General features: G+C 52.9%; 3 protein-coding genes across 3 annotated transcripts; 2 read left to right on the plus strand and 1 right to left on the minus strand.

The window, feature by feature from the left end:
• Nucleotides 1-1,766: 1,766 nt before the first annotated feature.
• On the plus strand, nt 1,767-2,691 carry J4E88_006153 (uncharacterized protein; the record flags this gene model as incomplete). Its single annotated transcript, XM_049399783.1, has 2 exons — nt 1,767-2,253; nt 2,306-2,691. 2 exons carry the CDS (start codon nt 1,767-1,769, stop codon nt 2,689-2,691), a joined length of 873 nt encoding a protein of 290 aa, XP_049254796.1.
• An 832-nt stretch (nt 2,692-3,523) lies between these two features.
• J4E88_006154 (uncharacterized protein) lies at nt 3,524-12,906 on the minus strand (the record flags this gene model as incomplete). Its single annotated transcript, XM_049399784.1, has 4 exons — nt 3,524-3,846; nt 3,902-6,955; nt 7,005-12,769; nt 12,899-12,906. 4 exons carry the CDS (start codon nt 12,904-12,906, stop codon nt 3,524-3,526), a joined length of 9,150 nt encoding a protein of 3,049 aa, XP_049254797.1.
• A 2,010-nt stretch (nt 12,907-14,916) lies between these two features.
• Nucleotides 14,917-16,753, plus strand: J4E88_006155 (uncharacterized protein; the record flags this gene model as incomplete). The annotated part of the gene is made up of 2 exons (XM_049399785.1): nt 14,917-16,271; nt 16,321-16,753. The coding sequence occupies 2 exons, from the start codon at nt 14,917-14,919 to the stop codon at nt 16,751-16,753; spliced, it is 1,788 nt and encodes a 595-aa protein (XP_049254798.1).
• Nucleotides 16,754-20,686: the final 3,933 nt, after the last annotated feature.

The following is a 20,686-nucleotide window of genomic DNA, read 5'->3' on the forward strand; positions in this document are numbered from 1 at the left end:
TGGGTCCTTCCGGACGATGCGCAGCCTTCCCACGCTGCCGTTCCTATCAAACGATGCAACGCGATGCGGAGAAGGGTCTTGGTGACGTCTGATGGTCATCCACGTCGGGAGCGACCGCGCTAGCGAGAGCCGCATCTGACAACGCGAGAACCGCGCCGAAGCAGCCCGGTGTCACACCCGACAGCTTGGCCGCTGTCGTCATCGGTCTGGGCATGTTGTGATGAAGTCCATCAAGCTCGGATCCTCAAATAGCCATGTGTAGGTGTGAGCGTGTCCCAGATTACAGGAATCTTCCGAGTATCCAGACGATGGACAGACGTTGATTCAGTGTGTAGGCCATCTCCGGGACGAAATGGGAAGGAACCCGAAGGATCCATTCGCGACAAGGACATGCCGAGTCGCATTGGCAGTGAATGCGAAAATTTCGCGCGGTAAAACATCGGCTGCAGTCCATAATCTCATCATGTTACATCCAGTGAAAGTGAGGCACTTGGAAACCGGAGTGCACGGACGGTTGGCATGGCGGAGGAGTTGGGGGAGCCAAGGCCAGTCTTATGCGATAAACTTCGACGGCAGATGTCCGCTTCGAGTGTTGATAGGTTCGCAGACATGTCCAGAGGCACTCTCATCCCATACTAGAGGCCGCGGACGAGATTTAGAACCCGGACGAGAAATGATATCTCCTTCAATGGTCGCTGTGGGAAGACACTGAGCCGTGGATTTCGGTAGATGGTCGCATGAGGTATTGAATCGAAATAGCCAACAGTACGGTTTCCATGGGTCGCAGCACGTCAATCATTACTCCGGTTCCGCTGCAAGGTACGGTTTTGGTTGTATCTGTGGAGTCGCATGTCGCAAGGGAGGTCGCATAGGAAGACGCAGTGTTCTGCTGCTGGCATGTCGCTTGGGAAAGATGAACCGTGTCGCTCTTGGAATAGACCTTGTTGGCCAGGAAGGCTGTTAATCCAGTCAGTAAGACGTGGAGAAGACCGAGTATCTCTCCGCGATATCTGGAGCAGGTAGGTCAGACGAGAGTAAGATATTGAAGTCAGTGTGGGATGAAGTCGTGGGTATTGTCGGTTGTTGGTCGCATGGAGTAGGAGTTGACGAGAGGCCCCCTATCGAGTGGGCACGCATTTCGGGTTACGCGTCAGCTGAGTCATGCGCCTTCATTTTCCCATCTGTCGCTTCCTCATACGCGATCTTCGATCCACCGATCATCAAAACTCGGCCACAATCGCGATTTACACTGTGCGCTTCTTCTTCTTTCTTATCGCGACGAATGTCTCGCGTTTCCGCACGTACTGTACTCTCTGCAGGTTTCCCAAAGTGCGGCGCAGGAGTGGCTGTGAGGCGGCTGTGAGGCGCACGGGGGCCCTAATAGCCGTTCTTTCCGGGCGGGACGGCGCCAAAAAGCTTGGCCTACGACTATCATCACCATTCTCAAACCTTTCGGGGCCACGCAGGAGCGTCAAGCATGTCGACTCTCGGCTTGGCACGTTGTGGTACGCGCATGCCTTTCCCCAGGAATGACAGGAGGTGAAACGAGATCGATGGCTAGTCCCCACCTCATCTTCGACGTTGCTTCCACGGCTTCTCCATCTTGTCACCTTCCGTCGACTTTCCCTTTGCCGTGTGTTTGAGCGAGAGTCTGCCGTGTTCCCTGCTTGTTCGATAATCCGCCCCCGAGATACCTGCCGCTATTCCCGTCGTTGACGAGTCACTCATTTTTGCGTTGCTCCCTCCTCTCATTCTCCACATTCACCATGATACCCCGGACAGCGCTTTCGGCGCTTTTGTACGCCTCCACCGCATTCGCCGTGTGCACCAAGCTCGAAGACTGCCCCCAGTTTGAGGCCCTCAAGACCGACGAATGCCAAACCTACCATCATTTCCTCGCCCGCGGCTCTACCTCGCCATACCCGGGCCACGTCATCGAGACAGTCGGCAAAGTGTGCAATGCGCTCAACACCAAGGAAAACCCCAAGGCCTGCGGATATGAGGATGTGCAGTACTGGGCCATGAACGGCGGAGAGCGATGGTGCATATCGTCGCACGAGGGGGCTATGAATGGCGCCGAGCAGATGAGGAACTACACTGCGAGGTGTCCGGACAGCCACCTCATTGTCATGGGTTTCAGCCAGGGTGGTAGCGTCGCGCTCGACGTCCTCGGTGGTGGTGGCGGTCCACTCTGGGGCTGCACTCAGGAAGACAACCCACCCATGAACATCTCCAGTGCGCCCGGATCCAAGGGTACGACTTTAATCTTCTCTCAACTTTTAGGCCTCAACTGACATCTTCACAGTCGTAGCAGCACTTGCTTTCGGCCCCACGCGACGATCCGCAAATCAGTCCTTCACCCACGGCGGCGGCGAGATCTCGGATGGCGGCGCACCACGAACTGCGGAGCAGAACGCCGGTCTCCAACCCTACGCTGACGCTGGCAAGCTCCGCGAGTACTGCCAGCCCGGCGACCCTATATGCGCGCCCCATACCAAGGACAAGGACATGTCCAAGCACCTGAACTACTTCGATCTGTTCGGTGACGAGGCAGCACAATGGGTCATTGACCTCGCAAAGAAAGCCGAGAGCGGAGACCGAACCTCAGGCGCGAAGAGCATGCTCCACCAGACCGTCTCGCACCCCATTGCCAACGTCTTCGTCCTGATCTTCGTGCTATTCGCCATATAGTAAGTTCATTCCATACACTCGCAGTAGTACCATAGAAGCGCGATAGACGGAGCGGCGTTAAGAAGACGGACTTTGGAATCATACAGAATGAAGACTTATACCTTGCAGTTTTGCAGTGAGGAAGTTCGCCGTATGGAAGACCACACGCTTCCCCATGTACACCCGCGTCAGCTCGACCGAATCCGTATGAGCACGATCAGCCCCGTTCCACCGCCGGATCCGAGTTGGACAGACACACGTTGCAGGTCTTGGAGATGCTTGGCGCCAAAGGTGTGGCTTCGCAGAGCCGCATATCCGGGACGAGGCACCGCCACACCAGCCAAGGATGGGAGAGAGATCTTTGAAGAAGAATGACGGATGCTTGAATGCGGGACGCGCCCAATATGTACATTTGTCGTACATGCCGAAATACCCTTCAATTGTACCATACTATATGGATATAGCTACATTTAGTACCAGTCGACCGGATCGGCTAATCAGGATATATTAACTTCGCATCTGGCCCTTTCCCGCAATCTCCGTATCCCGTCCACCAGGCTCCCGACCCATCGCATTGTAACACCTTATCGTACGCAGGCTTATACCTCATGCAGGGAAAACCCTTGAGCCTGTCTGAAGACTGCATTGAAACAGAATGAACAAATTGAAAAAACTGGTGTCAATGTAAGCTCTAGGGTGTTCAATGTACTAAGGTCCTTAGTCAAGGTGCTTGTCTTCACGTCATGCAGATGCAGGGCATTTGTTTCAAGCCCATCGCGAATCGCGCGTGAGCCTTTTCCTGTTACTATCGTGCTATTATACATAGACCAACTGGTGCGCAGAGCACCTAAGTCTACTCCCCTTCCTCCGCATCCAAGAAGGCCTCATCGCCACTCGACTCAAACCCTTCGTCCTCGCCTTCCGAGTCGTCAACGTGCTCAACAGCCGGAACAAACTCCTCCTCATCGTCGTGGTCATCGTGATCTTCCTCGTCTTGAGCATCAAGCTGACCGGGTACAGCTCGGGCGACATGCTGACGCAAAGCCGGATCGTCTCCAAGAGCGAGCTTGCGGAAGAACGGATGATTCTCTGTAAGCGGCTTGCCAGTAGTAACGAAACCCATGGGGGTGTGCTCGAAGTCTTGACCCTTGCGGCGCAGAGCAAGCCATTCGTGTACTGTGCACCATAGTTAGTAAAACTGTTTTCTGTTACAGGTTCGGAGAATACGTACCAAAAGTCAGAGGCTTCTTTGCGAATGCATCCTTCTCTGGGTGCTGGGATAGGTTCTCATCGAGGCCAAGGTACTCCAGCAATAGGTAGTACTCATCCCACTCGAGGTAGAGACGCCCAGCGAAAATCCCCATCTCGACCCGAAGCCAGACGGGAGCTTTGAAGTCTGCAGGTAGCGCCGGTATCGCATAGTAGTCAAGCTGGTTGAAGTGAAGCATCCTTCGTGTGACGGGTGCAGCATAGATGATGAGGTGGACGTCGATACTATCTTGAAGGTCCTGTTGCTCTTGCATGATCTGGATGAGCTGATTGGCTTCCTCAGGGCTAACAAGGAGTGCTTGCTGGCTGACTGTGCTCCAAAGAATCCAATGAGAGGAACGGATGTAATTGTCGTTGGGAGTGTAGACCTCGATTGTACGAGAGAACTCAGCTGAGATCCACGAACCGGACTTCATCGACGAATAGACCGTATGCTTGAGGCCGAGTGAAGTCATCCGTCCCAATACCGAAAACAGAGGTTGATAGGCATCGCTCCCAGGGACGAGACGCCCGAACTCTGCGAAATGTCGAATGTCTTCGTGTAGTTTCTTTGTCTTGTATGGGCTGAAAAGAAGGGCTTGTTGTACTTCACGAACGTTTTCGACCTCGATCTCTACCTCGCGCTCAGTCTCGCGCTCCTGCTCAATTTCCACTTCCTCTAGAGCTGATGCATGGACGGCCGAACCTCGATCCTGAAAGTGTTTCTTGCGGTTCACAAGCTCAGTATAGATATTTTGCAGCGAAGGTTTCCAGGCGATGGTGGCAGTGTTAGGACCAGCCCGCCGGTGACGTTCACCTTTTGGCTCGTATAGCTGTTTCAAAGAGAGTGCCTCTTTTATACGGACCGTTGCGAGATAAGCATCTCGCGATGAAGCATCATGCAGGTAATCAGGATATTCCAACCGGGCTTGCTCTTGCTGCAGATACTGCGACGTCTGTGCAAAATAGGAGGGCTCGAGCTGTTCCATAGTGTCGCAGGTCTGGCCAAACACCCATCTAAGGACATCACCCGAAGTGGGTTGGTGAAACTCACTGGTGCCCTTTGGCAAGCGGTCCAGTATACCCTGATGGACCTCAACAGGAGAAAAGAACGTAATTGACTGGGTTTGACCGAGCAGTCGGAGTCTCATGGCAGCCTGTACCAACGTGTCCTTTGTCAAGTGTTGCCCGAGCGTCAAGGCGGCCCTCGCATGAGGTGGAAACTTGATGTCGGTACCTCTGCAGTGGCTCTCGTCTAGGTACACGACGCATCGATCTAGATCGTCGACAAATGGTGATGCGACGAGTGGTACGCATCTCCCTGTACGATACAATGCCCATACACGATGATCATCGTCAAAGTACACAGCTGCTGCGGCATCATGGTCGGCATCAAGCCAGGCTTTGGCGAAGTCTTTGTTCGAGTGCTCGAGAACTTGAGCGCCGGCATCAATCAGAATTCGTATGCGTCCATCTTGATTGAAGTTACTCAGGTTGTTTGGGAGATGATGAGTTTGGTAGGTGCCATTCTTCATAACATGCGTGTGGCGATTAGCGAGGTTCTCGAGCAGGTCCTTTTCAGTCCATCGCGCTCCGTTCCCAAAGATCATGCGTATGTATGACTGATTGCGAGGCGCCAGCAGATAGTAAGGAACTTCCGCATTGGTATGCGCTAGTTGAGGAAGATCTTGCTGTTGCACTAGCAGAGGAAGCTGGTGCCTCGAATCGTTTGTGCCAGAAAAGCCAGTGATACGGGCTCCCGTGGTACCCTGAAAGGACGGGAAAAGGTTCCAGCCAGATGCCTGAAGCTTGAGGCTGAAGGTCTTCGCGTATTTGGGAAACACAAAGTTGTTCAAGTAGAAGTCCATGAGGGAGGCACTGAAGCGCACGACCTGATAGAGATCGCTCAGTTGCCGCATGTCTTCGGCGTTGATGGCGGCATAGTCATCTAGCTCTTTCGGGATGTCCACGCCCTTGGGAAACCACTTCTCGTACTGGATACTGGGTTCGTCCGTCTTGACCAGGTGGGCAAAGGCTTCCTTGAATTGAGAGCCAGTCAGGCCTTGATAGTAGAATGACAGACACGTCAAGGTGATTGCAACATCAGGATGCCCCCATTCAGCTGTAGGAGATGGTACACCCTTGGCTAGGTACGGCACTGCGATAGGTGCGCGGGTTGGATGCAGGCCATATTGCACATTCCAGCGCTTGCGGAGGGTCGTTATCAAGATACGATGCACAAACATTCCACGAAGCAAGTTGACAGTCCGCATCAAAGTTGGCTTGTCTCGGAAGAAGGTGGTGATCCTGGATGTTGTTTGACCGCGCACAGTTGGTTTCGAGATGTAGTCCTGTACATCTCTGACGAGAGCGACTGGGTACTCGGCACAAGGCAGTATCGACGGAGTCTGACCCTTGCAGATGATCCTAACCAACAGCTCGATCAAGTAATCCTCGGCGTCTTTGCGCAAGAAATAAATGAGAGGAAACCCGTTGCTGCCACGATTGACCACCTCAATGCTGCGAGGATAACGTGACTGGACGTTTGAGGCGAAGTCTTTCACCAAGTGAAGACATGCCTGGATGACCTGCCATCGCATCGGGTGGCCGTCCACTGTAGTCTGCGTACCGGATGGGTAAATGAGTTGCGTCCTGATTGCTAACGAAACGTCGCATTCGTCCAGAACATCGCGGGTATGTCGATCAAGCCAGCGCTGTGTGTCGATCATCATAGAGGCTGTTTTGAGGTTGTCGTCACAGAGTTGTTGTAGTCCACTCAGCTTGAACGAGAGCACATGCTCAGGCAACGCAATAAGCACACCGCGACGATCTTTCAAGCGTGCATGAATCTTTCCGTACAAACTCATCAACGCCTTGGTAGGAGGAGTCTTTCGAGAAAAGGGTATATGCATGAGCTCGCGATCCACTAGTCCGCCTAGTTTGGCTTGCATCACTTGCGCTGACTGGAGTAAGAGAGCTCTTGGAACCACAACGCGAGCGAGATCGGTCCGATCAGCAAGAAGTGACGCTACCATGGCTGCGGAAAGTCAGTTGAGGAAGATCTAGATAACGACACTGATACTTACGAAGAATACATGACGTCTTGCCTTTACCCATCAAAAGTTGCAGAACTGAGTTTTCGTCCGATTGCGGTGAAATTGTCGCCAGGGCAACTTGTACCTGCTCTTCTCGGATGAGAATGTCACCGTCGATCTCCAGTAGTAGCCAGTCCGTATAGTCTTCTGGGTTCCAATTGCTATGGCCTTCATTCGCCCATTCGTCCCGCTCTTGCTGATTCTTTGCCCTCTTCTGGGCATCTTGTATCCGAAGTAGTCGTTGAAGTCTGCTTACAGCCACACCGAAAGCTACAATTGCCTCTTTGGTGCCACTACCGAAAGTGGTGCCGGAAGCGATTCGAAGCTCCGTGAGAAGCTCCACTGTTGTCAGCCTAGGCCAAGTATCCGCCATCTGAAGCCATTTTGCTTGCGGATCATGCAGATAGAGAGCATTGCGGAGTCGTTCAACTACTGCTATTGCTGAGTCTCTGACCGATACAATATTCTCTGTTGTGATCTGAGGATGAGTGCCATGAGCTGTGTGCTGTACATGCGAGATTCGCTTCTGGAGAGCATCAATGCTCGCGTTCATTTCTTTCGCATATCTGCACTGCACGAAAGAAGCCGGGTCTTTGAAGTTGGCGACAATACCCCTAAGAACTCCAATCTCTCGCGGCTGCGCATTGGGTACTCGAGGATGGATTGCTACCTTCTTGCCTTGAAGGGTATCCATGAAGTGGTGTGTCTTGACAGGATGATGCGCAATATTACCCGATCTGACAGCCAAAGCTCCGGCATAGGAGCTGGCAGCGAGAGAACGCACCTCCCTTGGCGATGCAGCGTTGACAATTGGAGCCTTCAACAGGTCTGAAAGCGAGAGGTCATCGTACTGCCTAGATCTCGTAGAATACAGGGCAAATGGCAGCAGCTCCGTGTATGGAGTTACTTCAACGTCTGCGCCAAGCTCTGTGCGATTAGCAGTCACACGGAAGAGTGCCTCCTGTACCTGCTCTAGATATAGCGCCAACTCATGATTGCGCGTAAGGCGGATCCATTCAGGAGCTACATCAGCTAGAGCCTGTTCGATGTCGAGGTATGTCGGGTCAATCGCGACCAATAGTGCCGGGTCGATGTCGGGAGTTGGCCATTGCTCCACCACTGAGCTGGCCAGTAGCTCGCAGGCTCGATCGACACCGGGGCCATGTAAGCTTTCGGCTTTCACTAGCTGTGAACGTTTCTTAAAGCCGGTCTCGGCGAATGGCTTCCGTGCTTTCTCCATAAGTGATATCAAGTAGGACACAGGAGGCGCTCCATCCACTCGAAAGTGAAAGTAGGCGGCATGGGAAGGAACTGCAATGGCCCGGATCTCCGGAATCATTGCGAAAGATATGAGCACACGCAGAAGGTTTAGGTCCACATCTGACGAGAACGCGATGGTTCCTAGCAGGAACATCAGGCCAAACCTATCGTCGACACTACATTGTAGTGACCTCTGAGCAAGCGCGCCCCACTCAGTTCTGATGTCGACAGCAAGGTGGTCGGTAAGCAGACACTTGCGGTAGAATTTGTCATAACCGCCCACAACTGGAGCATCGTGAAGGAGTGCGATCAGTGTTGTGTCCAGTGAGCAAGTTGACTTCCAATCTTGGAGCAGCTTTGATATCTCAAGCACATTCAGGCGATCTCGTGAAGCTTTCCGGGCGTCGCGTGCGCTGTAGGCAGTGTCTGAGCTGTGATCTTTCTTCATTCCGCAATCGACGGACCTCGCGACTGCTCGAGCAGCCAGATGAGCTATGTCCAGGTCAAGTTTGATTGTCTCCTGAATGTCCCGGTCGAGGTAGAACTGGGATAAGTTGGAAGACGTTTGCAGTATCTTGGCGACCGCATTGACATACCGATCGTCTTGCATGTGCACTGTGCATTCAGAACGCCACAGTACTGTCTCCATGCACCTAGCATCTGGAGGGTAATACCCTCGCTTCGGTGATAGTTCTGCAATACGTTCCAACGTGGATATCTCATCGCGTAACAACGGGTTCCAAGGTTGATAGGCACCCGTTTGGAGTAGGTAGAGAGCCTCTTCTTTCCCCGTCCGCCGGGTGAGTGGATCAAATATCGCGTGTGACGTGTAGGCATGTAGCAAGGCTTTCATGTAGAGGAGGCGAGGTTCGGGTGCACAGTCAATTCGTCCCAAGACATCATTGATCGCATATTTGAGATATATGCCTTGGCCCATCTCGATGTCAACGGACACATGAGGACCGTCTTTCGAAATCCGGATGCCTCCCCAAGGAATTAGTATGCTCTTCTGCCGACGGTTGGCAACAGATTGGACGACAATCTTGTTCATGAGGCCATACCAGGTACCCGCATCTTGGTTTTGTAGAATGACGGCACCGAGGCGCAACGAGTGTAGCAAGCCTTCTCGGTTGATATGAAAGCTCAATTCCATCCGCTTCAACTCCACGGAGATTCTTCCGTTGGTTGACGCGAATACCAGGATCTGGGAGGGAAATTCGAAGTGAGTGAAGATCCGGGTAATGGTCTTGACCAATTCACTTCCCGTGTCCAACAAAGTCGTTTGCGATGGATCTTGGAACCGTCGAACAGCATGGTAGAAGCCGGATGGATGCCAACGTATCCACCAATTTCCCTGCTTAAGTGCCCAAGGAGCGTTCTGGCGAATCTCGATATGACCACTGTAGACGTGCAGCCAGTGGTAGCATGTTTCAACCAACGGTCTAGGAAGATCAGGCGTAGGGCCTTCCACGCCAAAGACGTGGCTAGGAATGAATTCGAGCAGCTCGCCGCCCTGGTCAGCCCGAATAATCAGCCGCTTGTTGCGGTAGCCTAGATGAATTCGATGGCCACGTATGGGCTCTGACAATGCGAAATCCATGCCACGTAGAGGTGAAGGATACACGATTGGATTCTTATCACCAAGGACGTGTCGATAGGTGTCATTCATGCGGTACGACTGTGGAAGGGTTCCCATCTCTTGACCGTCGATGAGCAGGGTGCCGTAGACATAGTCGTAATGCACAAAGTAGGAGTGCTGCTCAGCCGTTGACTGCAATGTGTATGTCAGGTACCAAGTGTCAGGAATGACTGCTAAACCGGGCTCAGTAACGTCGTATTCCCCGGGTACATGCCATACAGCGTCTAAAGCAGCTCTGAACGTCTCTGCATTCCTCATGATGGCCTCTTTCGTGGCCTCACGATGCTCGTAAGCGAAGAGTGTATCTTGAGCGATGGCGTTGCGCATATTGAACGGCATTGTGTCATATCTCCCGGCCAAGTTGTATCGAAGCGAAATTGAAGCATCAACATACATGCGAAGACCCTCAGGGGCTCCCGACCAGTCGCCAATGTGCATTGTCTGCTTGCACAGGAGTGACGCCCATATAGCTGGCTGTAACACGTTTGGATCTTCCGTAACCATCGGTTGCAGCTCGCGACGCCAGCCGTCGGTGATCTTGCGGGCTTCATGGAGAAGTTCCCTTCCGTCGTTGCAGATTGATATGCTTTGGCTCAGTGAGGTCACCTTGAGTAGGATAGTGATGAGGATCTCCATCTGTACGGGCTCGCGCCAGTTTCGTCGGATCGCTTCCAATCGATAGCGGACTTGCTGCAAAAGCTTGCTGCAAAGATCATCATCCAAGAGAGAGCGATGGGTGTCGGTATAATCAGTCAAGGCCGCACGGTCTGACCCTAGCTGAAGTACCAAACGCAAGACGAGCGACCATGTGGACTCGGACGAAAAGTTGAGATTGGTTGAGCCCAGTTCCCTGAGAAGGTCGAGCCATCTTGAATGAGTGCCGACTAAGAGACCTTGGAGTGCCGTAAACTCATGAACGCCAACGCCTTGAGGGCACCTAGCTTGGCTCGCCTGGATCTCGTTGGATGTCGGCCACAGAAGGTAATTGAGTCCAAGTGACAGCAGTGGCGAATTGAGGGGAAGCTTCACGGGGAAATGATGCCAGAAGGAAGCTTTACCGCATCTATCTGTCCATACCTCACCAACACTGTCGTAGTACCTGGGCTTGAGGCCACAAGTCCGGATGACTTCGTCTACCCCAATTGGAAAGCCCCAATTCGCGTAATGACACTCTAGATGAGCCTTCTTGTACGAGCCCAGACTCACTCGACAGCTGGTTTTGTTGACGTATGAGCGAAGCTGTGAGTACTCCCGGACAAGCGACATCCGATCAAGCTTATCGGTCGGCTCGCGACAAAGAGTCGAAAGTATAAGCCAAGTTGCGTCTCGGTAGGCGGCGAATACTTCTGGGCACTGTAACTCGAATAGTGCTGCTTTGGCAGCCGGCTCATAACTCGGTAACGGATGCTCGTAGATCTGGATCCTGATGCCCTTAGCTTCTTGGTTGAGGTTATGCCATTCGCAAGGAAGGCGATGACGTGACTCAGGCATGCCATCCCAGGCAACGAAAGCATCCCAGATACACTCCTTCTCATTTCGCCTGTCGATGGTTTGAGCATGGTGCTGACTCTTCTCTTCCCATTCAATGTGCTTCGCGTCATATGCAATATCGGCTTTTGCCTCGATGTCTTCTCGCATTGCACACAGTTCGCCCTGATGGTCTTCCCGATCGTAATACTGTGCAGCAAAGCAATCGTCGGCAGGATCGTCGAAGATAGTTCTAGACTGCACACTCGATCGTGCGCGAAAGCGAGCTTTCAAATACATGCGTACTTTTTGACTCCGAATCATCTCTTCGTTTGTAAGGAGCTGGATGGGATCCAACAAATCTGGATCGAACCCAGGATGGTACTCCTCGAGCAACGGGTAGCATGCTACGGCATCCTTGTCCATGAGAACCCAGAGCTCCATGAGATGGAGCAACTGCTGGCTCTTTTGGTTAGGATAAGCGTGGTCTACGGCGTTGATGTTGGTGACATAATCATGAATCACCTTACTCAACCGGATCGCTCGGAGGCCTTCTGGTTGCGTTGAACGCTTGGCAGGAAGTACAACATCCTCGAGGAGTCTTGACGAAGCGACATGGCTTTCCAAAGCTCGCATATAGGGTCTGACAGAAGCGACAGATCGCTCAAAAAGCTGCAGAAGCTCGGGAGCAGTCCGTTGTTGAGGTCGTGAAGAATGTGCGTGTTCCACTAGCACTCCTTTCAAGAACCTACCGCTGTTCATCAAACGAAGTTGGAACTCATGAGGATGGGCGTACTGGCGTAGCTTTGGGATAACACGCTCCCGCGACTTGCTATAATTACGCCAGACTTGCTTCAAGTAGCCACCAGTCGTCGCCAGGGAGGATTCGAAACTACCGCTTAAGGACAGTAAGAGATTAGAATGTCTGTTGAAGGCGGACCTATCGGCACCATGGACATCGGATGTAAGCTTGGCGAGGCGACGACCTAGCTTCTGGCGGAGTGAGAAGGCTGCATCAAGAGGTATCTTCTTCAACACATCTTCCAATAGCTGCGCATGCAGGAGACACATCAATGTCTTGTAGTGGAGTCTTCCGACCTCTGCACCCAAGTGGTGATACAAATAACGCTGGACTGCTACTCGGAGGACCAGATAGAAAGCGGATCTCCTCCATGGTGTCCGAGCATTATCAAAGGTAACTGTGTCACGCACTCGCTTTCGCAGACGTGGAACTGCAACTGCAGCGCCATTGGCCTCCAGTATAGTCATCAACAGGCCAGATATGAGAGCGGGATCACTGGTGTCTCGGATCTCGGGAATCGTGGCGGCTGCCTTCCAGGTGATAGCGGCAAACTTTGTGACCGACTCGCTGCTAGCTTGTTCGATGAAACTGGCGACAGCTTCCTGGAAAGCTTCTTCGTTGATAGTGGATGCTGGGACAGATACCGCGCAGCCGGGGACTACATGTAAGTTCAAGATCAGTAAATGTGCGACACCGATGTATATGTCAGTCACTTACAGTCCCATTGTAGCGCGCCTTTGGCAGCAAGCACCTTGTCGGCTGTGGAGGATGTCTCAAATGCTTCGAAAATGATGTTGCGCTCGCCGGAAGTATTGTGGGGATACACGAGCAAAGCGCAGTTCTGAGGTGCGATGTGCAGAACAAGCATTTTCCCATGGCTGAAGTCGCGAAGCTCTTTCATCAGCGCCGCCTTGCCGATGGTTCCGTCGACATTGAGTATTTGACACGCGAGCAATGTTTTCCGCAGTCCTTGGACGTGCGGAGCAACATCTGCAGCGACATGGGGGGTAAGCCTCGCAACGGCGTCAAGCATACGCTTCAAGAGAGCCTCTTCGACGCGATGCAGGTTGCCATCTTCGCGGCCAGGTACATTGCGGGGCAACGCGATATGATAGTACTGCTGCTCAAGAAAGGGCACCCGCGCGGCGGACGCCATGGCTGTTTCGAGTGCCTGCTGCAACGAGGCAGCGGGCGGGGGCAAGAACGAGTGTGAAAATTTGCAATACGACGAAAGTGCGGTATTGCAATGTTGCAAGAGTAGGCGGGTGGTGGTGTTGTCGAAAACGCGACTGCTTGATGAGGGCGCGGTACCAGGGTTGACTTAGGTGCCAAGCATTGTTTTGCTAGGCGGCAGCAACGCGTAGGCGCCCTCCCCAACGATGAGCGATGAACGATGAACAATGAGCCTTGCCAGAAGTCGTGGAACACCAAAGCGCAGTCTCGGGCCAATCCTCTTGCCACCGGTGAACGAGTCTGCATGAGGAGACATGCCGGCTAGCGAATGGGTGACTGAGGCACTGTACGGCGCTACGAGAAACCCTCAGCCTCGCCAGTTCCGAAAGAAGAGGCCATGATGGACATGGCGATTGATTTCCAGGATTAATGATACTGGGCGCTTCTATTAGGCATGTCTTGACGTCCGCAATTGACTCCTACTGTCCACGCATCAATCAAGTGGAGGATGCCTGGCGAAGGTGGGAGTAACAGAGAAGAACGAAACTGTGTTGTTTCCGAAAAGCGATAACGCAAAAAGAGAAGGAATGAGTCCAGATTGGCTGAGAGAAACGCTGCTGAAATGACAAGGATGATGGAGACGTGGCCTGCATCAAATGGAAAGAACGACCTACGTGTGCTAGTGTAGCATCACTACTGCTCTTCGACCTTGGAAGCTGTCTATCACCTTGAAGTGAAGGCAGGAGTTGTTTAGGTTGTTTTCAGCCGTCCAGACGACAACAGAATTGTCGATAGAGCTCATCCAGACGTTCCGACGCGCGTGCTGGTGAAGCGCGTGTTGTGACGCGACAAAAGTAGATAGCGGCAGATTGGAGGCATGTTCTACTTCTCAGCGCATCAACGGTAGTTGAGCGCAAGTCTGTGGGAGCTTCGTGATGATGCATGATGGAGTTGTGGACTCATAGCTGAGAGAAGCCTGGTGGTGAGAGGTTTGACGACGCGTGAGGTACAATCGCATTTACCCGGCCCCTTGCCTAGCTCCACAGCTAGCAACATAGCGCCTTCCCCTCCCTTGTCTGCCTTTCGCATTTCCAGTGCATTTATCTCTCTGCTCCAATGACATCTTTTACATTTTCTGCGAACCCCCAATGAAGCCGTCGAACGACAGCGGCGAGCTCCAGCCGATCTCGCTGCCTCATGGAGGGCAAACTTCATCCGTAAACGGCATATCGGCTGCAGCACCTGCCTGCCTCGGTTACTCTCTCCCCAGCTATCACCGCTATGCCTTGTGGGTTTATTCCCGCTAGATTAATCATCGCCACCATGAAGGCGGGCAAGTGCGAAAGGGCGCTCGCGACTAGCCCATCTCGAGCTCCAAGGCGCGACTTTGGAGGTTGTGGATGAGTCTCTACACGCATCACCACTAGCTGGCTCGATGCGCCCTCGTTTCAATTATTCATATACTGTGTTTATGCTACTAGAATAAGCAGCGGGAGCTCGTTCGTCGGTACGCATTCGCTATTGGTCGAGTCTGGGATCTCATCGGCGCCGTCATCAGCACTATGTCGCACAGCAACTTTACCCAAGACGCGGCCGCGGGAACGACACCAGGGACACACGCAAGGAACACCCCGCCGTCACCCAAGTCGTACACTTCAGACAAGTCCCGCGTAATCGAAGACGTCGAAATCGAAGAGGACCGCGCCTCCATATCGTCAGCGTCGACGCATTCCGATTCGATCAACTCGGCAGTAGATCAACGTCCGTCGATACATCATACATGGAGCAGGAATACAGGGCACTCGTGGCCTGGCGATAAGGAGGATGCGATCGCAACTGTCACAACGAACGCGACGCAAGACCCGCGCTTCGAAATCGACTTCGAGGATGGAGAAGATCCGGAGGACTGGCCCATGTTGAGGAAGGCTGTTGTCATCTTCTTCATGAGCTTTTCGACACTGGTCGTAGTTATGTACTCGACAAGTTATACAAGCGGCATACCGGGCATGATGGCAACATTTGGCATCCAGTCGAAGACGTTGGTCATCTTGGGGATAACAACCTACTTGTGTGGTCTGGCGATTGGATCACTGCTACTGGCACCGCTTAGTGAGATGTACGGCAGGAGGCCCGTCTACCTTATCGCTGTCGCATCCTTCACCATCCTCGTCATACCATGCGCTCTGTCGAACAACCTAGCTCAGATCCTCGTCATGCGCTTCTTCGGTGCCATTGCGGGCGCGGCTATGATTTCCAATGCTCCAGGCACCGTCTCCGACATATCCAAGGAAGACTATCGCGCATTGGCTTTTTCGATATGGTCTCTAGGGCCAATGAACGGCCCGGTCTTTGGTCCCCTTATCGGTGGCTTCGTCTTCCAAGCTCTAGGCTGGCGGTGGACGAACTGGGTCGTCATGATCGGCTCTGGTGCATCCTGGTTCATGGTCTTTCTGATCCCAGAAACATACAAACCAGCAATCCTCCGCGCGAAGTCAGCCAAGAAGCGTAAAGAAACGTCCGACCCCCGATACTACTCTCGCTACGATGAGAAGAAGGCTTTCTGGCCTTTACTACGGGAGAACCTCTATCGGCCGCTTAGCATGGCGGTCAACGAGCCCATCTGCATCTTCTGGGACGTTTACATAGCATTGGTCTACGGAGTTTTGTATCTGTGCTTCGTCTCGTACCCTATCGTATTCGGTGAGCTACGGGGTTGGTCGCCTGGACTCGTTGGACTGGGTTATATGGGTATTGGCATTGGCGGCGTCATCACGATAGCTTCGGAACCTCTGCTCCGTCGTATGATCAACAGCCACAAGAAGGATCCAGAGACTGGCAAGCCATACCCAGAGGCCATGGTCAGTGTGGTTGTGATCGCCGCAGTATTGGTTCCCGTGGGCGAGATGATCTTTGCTTGGTGTGTATCGTTCCCCATCTAGATGTCGTCTGTACTAACATGATTACAGGACATGCACTCCCAACGTCCACTGGATCTTCCCTCTCATCGCCGGCATCCCCTTTGGCGCGGGGAACTGCGGCGTCTTCATCTACGCGTCAAACTACCTCGTTCACTCCTACGGCATCTACGCCGCGTCCGCTCTCGCTGGAAACGCCGTCCTACGATCCGCTATGGGTGGTGCTCTACCCCTTGCAGGCCCAAAGATGTATCAAAGTCTCGGCCCACATTGGAGTGCGACAATGCTGTCGCTGATCGAGTTTGCGCTCATACCCATTCCGGTAGTCTTTTACCTCTATGGTCATAAGATCAGAGAGAAGAGCGCGTTGATCAGGCAGATGAGGGAGGATAGGGAGAGAGTTGATGCGAAGAAGAGGAAAGCTGCTGAGAGAATGGAGAGGGTTAAGGGTGGTGTGCTTGATGAGAAGAAGTTAGACGTTTGATAGACTTGCATGTATAAGGATCATTGATGCACCGAATTAGAGTATTGTTCACCAAGATGCATTTGCACGGCTGGTATGATGCCCTATGCTGTTTGACCAACGCGTTCAATGCCGTGATCATCAAAGCAATCCTCATCTACTCCACTAACAATACTCCACGTCTCACTTCCATCCTGCTCTTCCTCCAGTATCACATATCCGTCTTGCGAGTCATCACCCCAGTCACTGAGATCGCTGTCCCAACCCTGGTCATCTTCCTCCAGCCTCCCTTCCTCAACTCCCTCTCGCTGCATCCGCCTCAAATCCTCATCCGCCTCCATCCTCCCCCTCAACTCCCCGCTAGCCCACTCAGCAAGACTACACCTCTGCACCTCCTCCGGCGCCGGGACCTCCCACTCCGTCCCTACCCCAAACTCCGCACAAGCACACTCCCCATCCAAAGTGCACCAACAAGAACACGTACAAGACCCCTGACACACCTCCGAGCATTCATATCCACAGCCAAGAAACCAGCACCCAGACAAGTTCCTGTGCCACTGCCAGGTATACTCGCCCCACCACCAGAAGCCTGGTATCACGGGTAGAGCGGGTTCGTCGCGGCTACGGCAGCGTTGTTTGAGGATGTTTGGAAGGGTGAGGATGCAGGCTAGTGTGGCATGGGCGCGCATCTCGGAGAGGGAGGTGGGGAGGGTTGTTTCGTGGGGTTTGGCAAAGGGCGCGGTGGGTATGGTGGCGCTGACGCGACCGGGTCGCCTGGTGTCGCGCATGGTGTGCAGTAGGATGGGTAGCGGCACAGGGCTCGTGGGTTCGCCGTAGGTATGTATACGGCGTTCTTTGACGCGCCTCATCTCTGCGATGCGACGCCGGGCCCAGGTGCCAAAGTCCTCACCCGTTACGACGTCTCCGGAGACTGTGCCTTCGAAGACGTGGGCGTTCTTGCCGAAGAGTTCGTAGGCTTCTATGTCGTCCATATGCTCCATGTCTACTTCATGTGCCCATCTGTCGTAACAGTCGTCCTCCCATTCCTGAATGTCTGCCTGTTTGGACTCGTGCCGAAGCTGGTTCTCTCGTGCGAGGCGATATCGGTCATTGCGACGACGCTTGTTGCCGCTATAGATGCGCTCGGGGTATCTCTTCGATCGTTGGCGTACGCGACGGGCTGAGCGGAGGTCTCTGAACGGGTGGTCTGAAGTCCGGCCAGCGGCATTCATCGCAGGTTCGGAAGGAAGGGTAAGGAAGCCGAAGGGCAGGTCCTCGTGTGTTTCTGGCAACTCGCCCATACAGGCTGTGCACCAGTCGGCGGGATGGCCAGCCCATTCGAGCGTCTTCTGCTTCATCCTGACAGGTTCGAGGCGAAGGGCTCCTGGAGCGACTTGCAGACGGAAGGCCTAGCTGTGTAAGTTATTCAGAGGTTAGCCATCATTATAGCAGTCCCAAGTGACCATGAAGCCCCCTGGCTATGTCATCATGAGGCGTTCTACAATCTTCGCGGCTCAGCCCTCGCGCGATGGGCGAGGGCGCATGGCTGCGCAGAAGGGCGGAAGTCGACGGGAATGTTGCCGCAGGATCCAGCGACGACGTTGATCTATAATCAATGTGTGTTTGTAATCTTCCGTATTAGGCGCAGGCTTGCAAAGCACTTCTCTTGTACCAGATTATAGTGATTGTTCAGATGGGTGTGGAGAGGGACGGTGTGGTGACAAAGTTGGTGTTGGGCGCAGCTGCGTTCAGAAGGCGCGTGGTAACTTACTAGACACCCGCAATCGACGGCTTTTGTGGAGTTGCCTAATTCGGACCAATCGCGAAACAGCACACGGCCACAACCTCCAATGCCTCATCTCAATCTCAGATCCACTGATTTGATGAATGCGCTGTTAACATTCGCACACAATGCTGTTAATACCTGAACAACACCTTGTCGATATTGCTAATCCTGGTTGATCGGTGAAGTCTTCAGAGCACTTGTCAGATATATGTCTCAAATTGAGGGTGTATCTTCTTTGACGCTGAGTACAACTCGCATAATGCAAGCTTTTTCCGTAAACAGCCAACAAAGCTCTAATACACGTGAAACTCTTCAAGCTCAGGTTCGCTAGCCTGCAACTTCCTTGAGCACATATGACGCAGTCGCTCGCGAAACTTCGTTTGATTAGACCATTGAGGAGAAAAGGCGATACTCTTGATTTGAACGCCGTTCCTACCATCAGAACAGGGACGGACAATCATCGGGATCTCGACACCTGGACATCGAATGATGAGGTCACCTGGCTTGACATTCCGTCGACACTCGCCTATGCTGGAACGTCCGAGCGGTCCCGGGTTGGACCCCTGGAACAGTATTGTTGAGTCGTCTGCTAGAGCATTGCACACGGCGATGTGGGTTCTGAGTAAATCAAATTCCGCGGCCTTTGAAGTTCCCCAACTCGAGCCATCTCGTAAAAGGGAGAAAAGCGCTGGGACCTCCTTGCGTCTGTGTCTGCATATGAAGCGTTCCCAACAGTCGAATTGAGCGAAAGTGCCGACATGTCCGTAAAATGGTAAGTTCATGTTCGTTGTCTCGAGAATCTGAAGCAATCGCCCCAGGTTATGGATGTGTTTACGATATTCGGCCTGCTGGTATGTCGACTGAGTCCTGTGGAAGTCGAAGGTTGCAACGACTACGCCTTGTCGACGACCATGGATCGATATCGCATGATCGCCCACCATAGAGATACGTATATTGCCTAGATTTTGGCGATCCTTGTCGTCTGCAACTTCACCAGGGGTTGCAAGAACTCGTGTCCGGTCAACATCACCAAAGTCGCAATGTTTGCTGGTGCCGAACGGACACAAGCTCTTCTCACCGCGGATGACGTGATTAGAGCGAATGAGTCTTTCGATATCGCCCCATTTATTCTCTCGGTGTTCATTGGGCGTCCAATCCGGTACCCAAGACGGCTGCCCCTTCATGTTGTTCATTGCAGCGATCAGGACTAGATGTGGAGACCCTGTTATCTGGACCAGAAGCCGAGAGAACGAAAAGTAGATCGCTTCCTTGGATTCTCCATAATCTACCTGGGGAAGAGGATGCCGGGTGCGACGTTGCAAGATAGCCCAAAGGCCAAAGGCCATGTCTTTGGACACTGTAGCATCGCGAGTGTAAACACCGTCAATGAGATCGTTCACGTTGGTTTGGCGTTCTCCATTGCGGTACAAAACGCGCGGGGATGATAATAAAACCAGGCGTACCATCATCACGAGAATGATGAAGACGGCTGTTAATGAAACGGCCAGAATTACTTTGCGCTCATGAGGATCGGAACCAAGGAATGCGGACCAGAGCAGAAAAATGAGTAATAATCCGAGGAAGCAGAAAGTTGTTCGATCGGTTAGGCGGTGAAGTCGGCACATGCGTCTCGAAAATTCTGCATAGACTTCCAAAGAGGAGTCGCGCGCAGGATCTGAAGTTGTGCACTCCGGATTCATGTCTTGCCTACTCATAGCAACTCTCTTCCAAGGGCACATGTACGACCCGAGACGAGGGCTCGCAGTAGCCAAAAAGACCAGACTGATTGCGAATCTGTCCCAGCAGATATGAGTGCTGCCGCAAGCTATAATCGGGTTGGAGGCGAGAAGGATCTCTTGGTAGGTCCAGAGTCTACTGATCCAAGTCCGCTGTAGCAGATCCAGAAGATCCTCTTCGGTTGCGTATTTTGTTTCTCTGTTGAACAATCGCAGTATATAAGGACTCAGCGGGCCTCGCCATGTTCCGACAGAATCTTCTCAAGTCAGCGTAGATACGAGTTCGAGGTTATGACGCTTACCATGGAACACGAAAGGGTGCCTTGTCAAGCTCCAACGTGCTATAGTAGCAGAACAGGCTGCGAGAAATGGGCGCCCATAATCAGCTCCGGGGGTTTTGGTATCACCGCCCTCCGCCTGGAAGTAGTCCAA

The sequence above is a fragment of the Alternaria novae-zelandiae genome (assembly GCF_023758075.1).
Source record: "Alternaria novae-zelandiae strain BMP 2774 chromosome Unknown scaffold_11, whole genome shotgun sequence".
NCBI lineage: Eukaryota > Fungi > Ascomycota > Dothideomycetes > Pleosporales > Pleosporaceae > Alternaria > Alternaria novae-zelandiae.